Source organism: Carcharhinus amblyrhynchos, chromosome 29 (assembly GCF_965287045.1).
Source record: "Carcharhinus amblyrhynchos chromosome 29, sCarAmb.v2.hapA, whole genome shotgun sequence".
NCBI classification, from domain to species: domain Eukaryota; kingdom Metazoa; phylum Chordata; class Chondrichthyes; order Carcharhiniformes; family Carcharhinidae; genus Carcharhinus; species Carcharhinus amblyrhynchos.
The window spans coordinates 20,583,834-20,596,393 of NC_137352.1; the positions used below are offsets into that span (position 1 = coordinate 20,583,834).

At 43.1% G+C, this 12,560-nt stretch overlaps 1 protein-coding gene across 1 annotated transcript in view; it reads left to right on the forward strand.

Annotated features, from left to right (window-relative positions):
• The window catches only part of igsf9bb (immunoglobulin superfamily, member 9Bb), a 660,581-nt gene that overhangs the window by 193,996 nt on the left and 454,025 nt on the right, over positions 1-12,560 (forward strand). The window contains exon 2 of the mRNA XM_080214744.1: positions 951-1,148. Coding sequence (XP_080070870.1) covers positions 951-1,148 — 198 coding nt within the window. The remainder of the gene's footprint in view (positions 1-950; positions 1,149-12,560) is intronic.

Genomic DNA, 12,560 nt, shown 5'->3' on the forward strand with positions numbered 1-12,560 from the left:
AATTTCATCTTGATTAAGTGTGGGAGAGGAGGGGTCTTCCCACCCCCACCATCAATCAAAGTCATTAAGTGGGTAATGAATGCCCACCTAAGGACAGCACCCTGTTGCCACTAATATTCAACCAGCGGTGGATCCTCACAAGGATCAGCTTTGGGAAAGAGATAGCAACTGAAGGTTAGGCCCCCCTGCTCTTACATCCAATTGCCCCCTTAGCCTCATCCCGTGACTTCCACCCTGCCCTCACTCATCTATGGGGCCTGGGCTCTCTCACTGATCCTATGCCCATGCCGGTGCATCGCAAGCAGATACAACCATTCCCACTGGCACTGTCTGCTATGGACAGCTGCTGGCCTCTGGCCACCAGCTCTCGGGGGGTGGGATTTCTGTCCTCGGGGGAGTGGGCCTTCCACCTCGATCCTAGGAAAGGCCCAGTGCTGGCAACTTAAGTGCCTGATTTGCACTGAATACTGCAGGCTTACCCAAAGGAGGCTATGTGAGGTTCTCATTAGCTGCTCAGTTGGCAGGTGAGACCCCGGTTGCTTGGATTAGATACCACCCGTTGTTGCAGTGTTGATCATATCCTAATGGATTAAGCTTACACCTCATAAGAAGAAGGTTGAAATAACTTCTCAGAGGCCAGTGTCCCTTCACCAGATTCCCTTTATTTACAAACTCAGTTTCACTCCGAGAGTGCTTCAGGTACAAAATCAGAATCTGGAGTGCCAGTAGATCCAATGTTCCCATATTTATGTACAGGTGAGGTTCCCTGATTGGGCAGGCAATCAGGGAGCTCGGACTTCAAGAGGCCAACCTCATGGGCCTTGTTGAAGTCATTATGAAGGTCACGTGTCAACAGTTCCAGTTCTCTGTGCTATGAACAGTACTGCACTCTGAATAATGGCGGGAAGCGGGCCTCTCTGAAAAAACTGACTTTTGACTGTTTCTTGCAGGTACCCACAGTGCAAGGGAGGAGCCTCAGTTTGTGACTGCCCGTGCTGGTGACAGCGTGATTCTAGGATGTGATGTGGTGCACCCAGTGACGGGACAACAACCCCCTTACGTGGTCGAGTGGTTTAAGTTTGGAGTTCCCATCCCGATATTCATCAAATTTGGCTTCTACCCTCCTCATGTGGACCCTGAATATGCAGGTAGGGTGTCTCCAAATAGCACCAGGTTTTAAGTAACTGGTATGGAATGGCATGGTGTCATTTTGTGTAACAAATATTCCTCGGCAACATTGGAAAATCAGGAAAAGAATGAAGATTTTTAAGTTCAGCAAGATTGGAAAACAGCTTCTTGTTGAGTGCATAAAAGAGGAATGTTATAAATTCTGACATGTATTTAATTTGAGTCATTGGCCCACTTGATATAAGTATTGGTTTTTCTGACATATCTTTTTGCAGATCTACAGCAAACTAATAGTTTTTATAGCTTGTTTTGAAAAACATTGTTGTATGGCATGGTGGCACAATGGTTAGCACTGCTGCCTCACAACCAGGGACCTGGGTTTGATTCTAGTCTTGGATGACTGTTTATGCGGAGTCTGCACATTAAGTTTATTTGTTTATCAGTCATAAGTAAGCTTACATTAACACTGCAATGAAGTTACTGTGAAATTCCCCTAGTTGCCACACTCCGATTCCCATTCGGTTCAATGGAGCTAACCAGCATGTCTTTCAGACTGTGGGAGGAAACTGGAGCACCCAGAGGAAAGCCATGCAGACACGGGAGAACATGCAAACTCCACACAGACAGTGACCCAAACTGGGAATCGAACCCAGGGCCCTGGCGCTACAAGGCAGCAGTACTAACCACTGTACCATCCTGCCACCCATGAACCCATGTCAGTGTGGGTTTCCTCCCAGGTGCTCCGGTTTCCTCCCATGGTCCAAAAATGTGTGGGTTAGGTGAATTGGCCATGCTTAGGGGGATTGGTGAGGTAAATGCACAAGGTTACAGAGATAGGGTGGGGAGGTGGACGTGGGTAAAGTGCTCTGCAGGAGCTTGTCTATGATATTATGGGCGGGATTTTATAGCCTTGCTCATCCAGAAACCATAAAATCCCACCCGAGGTCAATGGACTTTTCCGTGATCCGCACCTCGATCACTCCAATTCCTGTGATGGGCGGGATGGTAAAATTCCAGCTATGAGTTTAATCCAGTAGTTTAGTTGTGCCCATCAGAATTGGGATCTTGATCCATATTCTCTCGCCTGACATTTGTTGAGGAAGCCACAGTGTCTATTCAACTGGAAGGAACAACCTGACATAAAACTCTTATAAGTATTGTCAACATTCAGAGTTCTTGTGTGTGTGTTCAGTCCTTCTGACAGGGACTGCAGATCATCCTGTCTCTGAACCCAGCTTGGCTGGTTTTCTATCGCTCCTTGATTGTCCACAGTAAAGTAAAATTATTTATTTTTCTGACGTTATGGGAATACCACATAGTTAGTTTTCTGGATTTTCATTTTAAAGTCATGCATTCATAGTCTGGCTTTCAATAACTCTGATGTCTGAAATTGTATTCTGAGATATTAGCCTGTGGCAGGTGGGACACAGATGATGGAAAAATCCGTTGACCTCGGGCAGGATTTTCCAGCCTTGGGGCGAGTGCAGCCAGAATATCCCACCCTCAGTCTCTTGCTCTCACTCTTGCTCGCTCTCACTCTTGCTCACTCTCACTCGGTCTCAGGCTTTCAGTCATGCTCTCACTCTTGCTCTTGTTCTCTCATTGTTTAACCCTCACTCCCTTGTTATCTCTTGCTCTTACTCTCACTTCCTTTCACTCTCTCATTCTTACTCTGAAGCTCACTCTGTCACAGTAGCTATTCTTATAATAAACTACACACAATAAAAAATGGAGTCCCTTCCCACTTCATAGAATCCTTCAGTGCAGAAGGAGGCCATTTGGCCCATCAGGTCTGCATTGAGCCCAATCCCACCCAGCTCCCTTCCCCATTTGCCCTAGCTAATCCCCCTGACTCTAAGGGGCAATTTAGCATGGCCAATCCACCAGACCCGCACATCTTTGGACTGTGGGAGGAAACTGGAGCATCGAGAGGAAAGCCAATAAGACATGGGAGAATGTGCAAACTCCACACAGACAGTGACCCAAGCCAGGAATCGAACCCGGGTCCTTGGTGCTGTGAGGCTGCAGTGTGCTAACCACTGTGCCACCATGCTGCCCCTAAACTGAGCCATTGACCATTAGATTCTAATTATTGAGCAACAGGAATTTTAATAAAAAATGAACTGAAAAGATCACTCCTACAAGCAATTTTTTTTAGAATCTGAAAGTCCTTTTATATTTAAATTAGCCTTCATAAGCTTTTCATTATCTTCAGGAAAGGTTGTAGTTGTTCATTGTAAAATACGTGCTTATGACTCCTAGGAAAACATTAGAAGTAAACTTACAGCCCACAGTTTGCAGCCATGACCTCAGTCAGTGACCAGCTGTATTGGCACAACAGGGACTGTCAGCCTTTCTATTCTCGGATGCCAGTAGGAGCTGATATTTGTTACCCATTCCGGAAATAGCTTTATGCCAAGAGCCTACCGAAACCTTTTGCACCTATCTCACATTTTCTTTGGTCAGATTTTCGCTTCCACCTTTCATTGTGTCTTGTGTTTTTAGCATTTACATTTCCCTCCCCCTTCACTGGATTTGAGCTGCCTGGATTCATGGAGCCAAATGCAGACTTTGGGACCATCATGTCCCTAAGTGGCACTGGCTCAGCAATCTTCCCACTGCTGGCCTCCTGGTTGGCTGCCACCAGACTCTTGGCCCAGTTAATGATGGTGGGCAGGCTCCCGTTGGCCCAATCAGAAGGTCTGCAGCTCTGAAGCCTCAGTAGCCCCTATCAGGAGCAGTGAGGCCAGTAAGAGATCCTGAGATGCCCTTGGACAGGTATCTTAAAACTAAAGGGTGGGATGCCCCAGGTATTTGGCCCTGGGGGACCAGAGGGGAAATCCTCTCCATGGAGATCATTGGGGTTTCACCAGCTCCCTTCCCTGGCCATGAAACCTTCTTTGAGCCTCAGCTTCTGATGCCCCCAGTGTTGCAGAAGTGATTCTGCCTCCAGCAAGCTGATGGCCTCCCCATGTAGCAAGCAGCCATTCTGTCACCGGCAACATGCCAGTGATCCAGTAAAATTGTCCATAATTGAGTGCTGAATTGGTCAAATAGACTGACATCTCTTTGGAAACTGCCCCAACAGCAAGACAGTAACAGGGTGTCATCCTATTTAATTCAGGAAAGTTAAAATAGGAAAAGTTTATCCAGAAAGAGGACATTTGTAACCTCTGGCGTCCCTTGGATGGAAACATCCATTCAGTCCTTTAAAACATTTCTTTTCTGTGACCTTCATTAACCTTTTCCTTCTTATTATAAAAGCAAAATGCTGGAATCTGAAACAAAAACAGAAAATGCTGGACAATCTCAGCAGGTCTGACAGCATCTGTGCGGAGAGAATAGAGCCAATGTTTCAAGTCTAGATGTCAGAGCGGAGAGGAGAGAAGTGGTGGGCAGTTTATTTTCAGCACAGATTGGGACATCTTTTTAAAAGGGTGCCCCAATCTCTGGGTTTGCCCATTCTATCAGGCCCTTCCCCGCTAGCACAATGGTAGAAGCCATGACTCCAGATTCTCCAGTCACAGTGCTGGAGAATCTGGAGAGGAAACTCAGCTGTGCAGCTGGTGAGCTACACCACAGTTTCCCATTGCAACGAACATTCAAATATCAGAAGATTCCATCCTATATATTTAAGCCGGGATTCATATATTCATATGCATGTAAATAACAAAATGTACACCAATATTGTATATGAAGAAAAGCCAATGAGAAAGAAGCTAGTTAAACAATGCAGCTAAGTTCCCAAATATCTTAAGAAATTATTGGTGATTCAAGACCCTGGTACAGCTTAACAATATTTTCCACGATTCCTTGGGAGGTTTTCTTCACTGAGTAGGAACGAGGTTGAATATTTTGTCATTTACCTGTCCAAGTGCATAATATTTGACTGCGATCCTTCACTATCACGAAGATGTGATCAAGTATGAGGTGTCATTTTTCCTTTCACTGACTAATGTAAATCATTTTTACAATATTTGAACATTCGCTGCATTGTTTCCTGATTTATTAACACGGGGAAAGAAGTTATTGCTGGGGCTATATTTTACATTGTATGAAAGTACATGCAGCCAAGTAATCTGAAAAAAAGCGTTGCCATCTAAACTGGCTTGTAGTCTTGTATCTTGACAATTATTTTATTATCTTACAACTGTAAACCTAGTTTGAGGATTGAATCAATATTTTATATTTTATGTATATATTATCAGAGTACCGGACTTGAACCCCAAGTTATATTATGAATTTAGACTAGACTCCAACAATTTTACTATTAGCATAAATGTGAGGATAAAATATTTTACTCCAGTAATTTCACTGACAAAATGGAGATATTTTACAGTAAAACAAACTTTATTCCGTGACACAATTTAAACATAATGTTAACAAAAGAAGCAACTTAACTTTTAACGCTTGAACAATATTTAAAAATGAAAAGGAAGCAACTTTAATTTCTAACTTATCACTATTTCAATTCCAAATAAACCCCAATCATGCATAAATCAAATCTGCTTTTAAATAAATATAGTTAGCAAACCTGGCATACTTGCTTTAACATTTGTAAACAGTCTTAGAGCTTTCAGAGAGAAATAGAATTCCAGAAGTCTGCAAAATCCTTCTAACTTCAACCAGGCTTCAGCTACAAACTAACTGCTTCCTGCAAAAGCTATTTTCTCTGTGCTGCAGATGAAGGTCTGCACATTAACCACATCATCACTTGGCCCTGTCAGTCACTCTAATGTCAGAACTTAAGTGAATAAAAGTCCATTAGCTCTGCTTAAAATAAACATTCACAAGGCTGAAATGAATAATTGTCCTGCACTCCCAAAGCCTGAGTGAGTTGTATTCTTCCCAGACAAACCAACCACCTATAGTAAAAGCTGAATTGTCAAACTTCCCCTCAAACATAAAAAATATACATATTTATCTACATCAATTGCACTACTATCATCACACTATTAATTTGCTGTTTTGAACTCCCAGGACTGACTGTGGTAATGAAGCCTATATAGTTACCTCATCATAAATAAAATTGCTTCCTAATCTTCATTACTTGGCACAAAGCAATTAATAGTGCTGAATAGAACTTTCTTTTTCTAATTTGGTGAGGTGGCTTTAGAAGCAGCATTGAAAGAAAGTCTGAACAATAAAATAATCTGATGTCCAGTCTCATAACTGGGATGGGATTTTCTCACAATGCCAAGTGTTTTGTGATGGTGGAGGGTGGGAGTGGGCTCTTCATCAGCATCCTCAAATCCATAGATGAAATGGTTTGTAATTACAAACAATAAGTAAGTGTCAACTGTAGGATTGAGATATTGAATGCTAGAAGTTGTTCTCTGGACATTAGAACGGAGAGCTGCTTATAGCTAATCAGCTTCGAATAGAAGTAAGATGTCAAATTTGACATTTCATTGTCTGTTTTATAATTATAAACTTCAGTGGTTTCAGGGATAAAGCAGGTGTGTGGGATAAGGTACAATGCTGTATCCGTGAGCCAGTGCAGACTTGATGGGCCAAATGGCCTTTTCTGCAGTGTAAGCATTCTATGAAAATTCAAAACCCATTCCTTTTCGAAAGATCTTTAACCTCCGAACTTGACAGAAGCAGCCAACTAAGCTAGCATTTGTTGGATTTAAACTATTTCTCACCCAATTATCATTACTGCAATTAAGGATTGCTAATGACAGAAAACTACAAGAACCTTATTATCCAAGAAAGACATTCAAGTTACCGATCCCCTCCCCGCTCCCCCCCTACCCCCCCCCCCCCCCCCCACCCCCCATGCCAGACTCTGAGCAATCTTCTCGTAGCTGCCTGGAATGTAATTTACCTGATGAGAGAAATGAGAAACATAGGAACTGGAAGTAATATCAAAGCCCACAGGTATGTAACTAATTAAAGAAAACGAGTGGTAATGCTGTGTAACACGGCACCTCGTAGGATTTTACAATTCAGCTGACAGCAGTACTGTGATGTTTGGCTTGCTCTTCAGGCTTTGGTGTTATGTTGATAAATAACCTGGATTTTCATTGCGTGTAGAGTGTGTTGTCATAATGAGGCCTGAGTGCGGTGGCTGCATTGCCTCCATATTAGCAACAGAAAGAAATCAAAGGATTTACAGATTCCATTTGGTTCACCAGCATGTGAAAATCTACAATTGAACATTTGGAAACAGTTGAAATGTTGTATTTCTCCATTCCTTTATTTTGAGGGTACAGCGGGCATCAAAAGATCCTTTTGATGTTGAGTTAGTGGAAGATGACAGTACATTAGCAATTCACTTCTGGGTGTTCTGTATTTGCACTCAGTCTTCATTCAGTGCAGCTTTCCATAGAGCAGGTATTCTGGCAATACACTATAGTGCCAACATCAGGGAAACCATGACTGTACGCCCATCATTCCAGATCTGAATTAATACTGATTTTAATGAGGGGATGTTGGATACATTCTAGTTGATGAATCAACGCTTCTCAAGGAGGAAGGGAAAGAATGACAATTATATTCATATAGCGCCTTTTCTGACCACTGGACATCACATGAAGTAATTTTGAAGTCCATTCACTGTTATAATTTCGGGAAGGTGGCAGCCAATTTACACACAGCAAGCTTCATGGACAAACACTCTGTTTTTAATGATGTTGACTTGAGGGATAAATATTGGCCAGGACGCCAGGAATAATTTAACTGCCCTTCTTAGATCTGGTGCCTTTGGATCTTTTACATTTGTCTGAGAGGGCCTGTGGCCTCGGGTTATTGTCTCATTCAAAAACTGGCATGTTTGACAGTCTAGCACTCCCTCAGTGGACATTGCAGCTTTGATTTTTTTGTGTGCTCAAGCCCAAGAGTGGAACTTGAACTTGAACCTTGTGACTCAGACAAGAGTGCTATCAATTGAGCCATGGCTGAAGCTGGAAGGATATTTGGGTGGTGGGGTGGAGAGTGGGTTTTGTTAGCCAGGCCCTGATACACTTTTGATTTTCTTAGTGTTACAGCTGGCAGACTGTTGTCACTGCTGTGGCAAAGACTGAAGTGGAGAGAGAATAAAACATGAGACAAAAATAGCAACATAAATGTTAATCTGTTGTAATTTTTACCTCCTCAACATCATAAGAAGCCACATACTTCACAACCCCATTGATCATTTGGTTAGATTCCCAATCCTTGCATGACTAAGCTTCACGTCTATCAGTATCGTACATAGTAACTGTATAGGTTTAGCACAGACTGTTTGTTTGTGTCCTGCACTGTCAATATTGAAGGACCAAAGTCAGTGTGAGTCTGAAGACTCTTCTCCAGATGTTGTGTTGTTCACTGTTGGTTTGCTCACTGTGATTGCTGCTACAACACACTGTGTACGGCAATCCTTCCCCCGGTGAACAGTACAATGCAGTTTGGAAGTGGTGGCACCCATCTGGTTCACTAATGACTTCTAGAGAATGAAATATGCCAGTTTGTGATGCCAGGTCTATAACAATCTTGTTGACTCTTAATTGCCCTCTGGAATCACCTTGCAGTTGAAGGGCAATTCGGGATGTGGATTGAAGGCTGGCACAGCCAATGATGCCACATCCCATTAAGTGGCCCCCTAACCACCTTAATTTGGGCATGCACAGGCATCCTGTTTAAGGTCCTGTCTGCCCCACTGTAAAGTCACAGCTGGATGCGGGTGGGCACGATCCCAGAGGGAATCCCATCCATGCTATTTTACACCGTCCCACACCCCACAAAGTTTCAGAACCTTCAGGTGGAGACATAAAATTCAAACCATTGTTACTTTTAAAACACTCTTGATCTTACCCCTCCCTGTCTTTATAAAATACTCCAGCCTGACAACTCATCCACCTTGAGCTCTTTGTTCTTCCAAATCTGTCCTTCTCTGCATTTGCCCTTGATCTTCAGTTTGCTTTCAGCTGCCAAGGCCCCAAGCTCTGAGATTAGCTCCATTGACCCCTCTTGGCTTAGTGTTACTCCTCTTCATTGTCTTCTTTAAAACCCACCCCTGTCCTAGCTTTTGATTAGTCCTCCTAATATCTCCTTTAGTTTGGTATCTCTTCATTCAGGTATCACTTTGAGAATTTTTTATGTTAAAGGTGCTGGATTGATTGTTTTTGATTTTGATGGCCGATATTGAAAGAATCAGAACAAATTTAAAAATAATGCTACGCTGATTAATCTTTGCAGAGGGTTGTCCAAATAAATCTAAGTGTGATCTGTTGATAATCCATATTATTGATAAAACAATAGCATTGAATTGTCAGCCCCTGTTGACCTTTTGTCAAGTTTTCAGATTTCCTTTCTTCATCCAGTGTATTTTGCTGACTGTACTGTTCTTCTTCTGTCGCAAGATTATTCAGCCAAGTTTTAATGAACTTTTGATGTGGTATGTGTTAGAATGTAACCAATGATAACATTGGATCTGTTGTAGTGTGACCAATGGTAGCAAGCTCTAAGAGTCAGCTGACCCAGTAAACTAACCATTGACAAAATGATGTGATGATCAGCTGGCTCAGTATAAATAAGAACCTGTTGGGTATTATGGGGGAGGTTGGAATTGTCCAGGGTGAGGCCTCAAGTGTTAGAGTAATGAAGTTTCTTCATTAAACCTTTTTCTCTTAGGCACACGGTAGCACAGTAGTTAGCACTGCTGCTTCACAGCTCCAGGGACCTGGGTTTGAATCCCGGCTCGGGTCACTGTCTGTGTGGAGTTTGCACATTTTACCTGTGTCAGTGTGGGTTTCCTCTAGGTCCTCCGGTTTCCTCCCACAGTCCAAAGATGTGCGGGCAGGTTGATTGGCCATTCTAAATTGCCCCTTTGTGTCCCAGGATGCATAGGTAGAGGGATTAGTGGGTAAATATGTAGGGATATGGGGATAGGGCCTAGGTGGGATTGTGTTTGCTACAGACTCGTGGGCCGAATGGCTTCTTTCTGCATTATAGGAATCTATGATTCTTTGATTTATTTGTTGGAGTAAGTTTTGTTTCATTTTATTGCCCCCCAACCAAAGAGTACCTTTTGCTGGATGAACAGTGTGGGTGTGCAACAAAAATAAAAGCATACAGGAGCTTAAGATATGTTCCAAATATTATGCACGTCATAGACTTAGGTGGCTTAGTTGTTTGTATCTATATGTTAAGAACCCTGCTGATTTTAAGATGTGAGGGTATCCCAAAATGCAGAAGGGTAACTTGGAACTCTGCATCCTCGTTACTTATTTTGCAAATTGGTATAATATGAGGAAAGATATGCAAACCAGTGAGGAAATGTGCAGTCTTGCTGTAATCATTCAAATAAAATAAAATCATCTTAAGATGTTCTTGCTGTCCCAATTCCCTGGTTATCTGGGCAGTAACTGACTCTTTGGGAAGTCTGCCACTTTGCAGCTCCCATCCTGTCCAGTCACTCTTCTGGCAGAGCTGAGAGATGTTCACTCCCTAATGGCCTTCTTCAACTGCAATATATCCAGCTAAAACTAAAATCTAAAAGCTTTTCTGTCTTCTAAGGACACGAATTACTGAGCAACTACTGCTAGTTTAATTATTCTTCACTCCATAGCCCTCTTTAAGCACAATAGAAATACAGTTGGAATTTAACCAACCCCCACTCGTACAAACATCTTAGTCTAGCATGAATCTAATTGCAGGTTTTACCTTTCCAGGCACAGGAATATTCAATTAAGCCCACTTAAAACTATTCTAATGTCTACCAATACAAATATAAATCCCTTTGCTTTCTGAACAATCTCACCATATTAAATGTTGTTCCCCCTCCCCCCACACCCTGCACCATGAAAACACAGCTTCCTGTTATTGTTCTGTCACTAGCCTTACTCACAATCTCAAGGATCACCTTTATGCACTGTCTGCAGGCTCTGGAGGAGCCACATTTCTGCTGTTGACCTCTGTGGTCACACCCATCCTTGTCTACTTGGTTAAAGCGGTTTCCCTTTTTTGCCTATCCTTGGGAGGGTTCATCCCACTACTGGAACGCTGCTGCATTCTCCAAAAGCAAAGTGTTGATGAGCCATTCAAAACCCCATGTCTTGATCCCTTTACTTGGAAATTCTTCCTCTAACAGAATTGACACATGATACCCTGTGCACTATCTGTAACCCCTGTGACTTGCCTGGGTTTGCAAAACCTCACTTACTGTACTGTCTGGAGACAATACACATCTCTTTAAACTGTGATCAGTGCTCCTTCCACTCACATTATCAGCCACTTCAGGTCTTGAACAGCAGGTTAGGTGTAAGGATTCGCATTCTAATCAGTAATCTCTAAACTGTCTGTGCTTTATATGCTCTGTCTGAGGCCAGAACTCTCCATTCACCTGACGAAGGGACTAACCCGAAAGCTTGCGAGTATATTATCAAACAAATAGGTTGGACTAAAACCTGGTGTTGTCAGACTTTTCACTCACTGACTGGCAGGGATGTGGGAAACTAATAAACACAAAGTGTTGGGAAATCTCAGCAGATGGAGAGAGAAACAGTGTTCTTGTTTCAAGACAATATGACTTTTCCTCAGAACTTTGGGCGGCACGGTGGTTAGCACTGCTGCCTCACATCACCAGGGATCTGGGTTCAATTCCCGGCTTGGGTCGCTGTCTGTGTGGTGTTTGCACATTCCCCCCGTGTCTTTGTGAGTTTCCTTCGGATGATCCGGTTTCCTCCCACACTCCAAAGATGTGCGGGTTTGGTTGATTGGCCATGCCAAATTGACCCTTTAGTGCCCCGGGATTCACAGGTTAGAGGGATTAGCGGAGTAAATATGTGGGATGACAGGGATAGGGCCTGGGTGGGATTGTTGCTGGTGCAGGTTCAATAACCTCCTTCTGCACTGCAGGGATTCTATGGTTTCTAACTGAGAGAAGCTGATGCTAAGCCTGACTTAAGAAGCCTCAGCAAAGCCCATTGAAATGTTTAATGGGCTTCCAACCCACATATTGTCTTGCCTTTTCGCCAGGGACTAATGAGTGAATTCACACTGACTCAATGTTGATGGGTTTCATTGAATTTGACAGAAAGAGAACACATATGAAGAGCAAATGTTATCTGCTCCACTGACGCTGTGAAAAGCGTCATATAACATGGGACAGAATTTTACATTTACCATCGGTGAGTTTGTAGGCAAGGGGGTGAGTATAACCTTTTGTGGAGGGCTTCCCACTGTGTTCCTGCCAACTCTGTCCTCTGGAGTTTTACACTGGGCCAAGAAAAGACCTTGGCCCAACCAAGGTCCTTAAATAGCTAAATACTGACCATTAAAAGGATGTTTACCACCCCGCCTTAATTTTCAGGTTGGTGGGGTAGTTTAGGGACAGGGAGGAAACCCAAAAATTAATATGTTCATACCTCAGGTGGGAAGGGGTAGGTTGCCTTATCAGCATTTGGCATTCCCCCCAAAAGGTGTACACACCTCCCCTCCTATCCCCA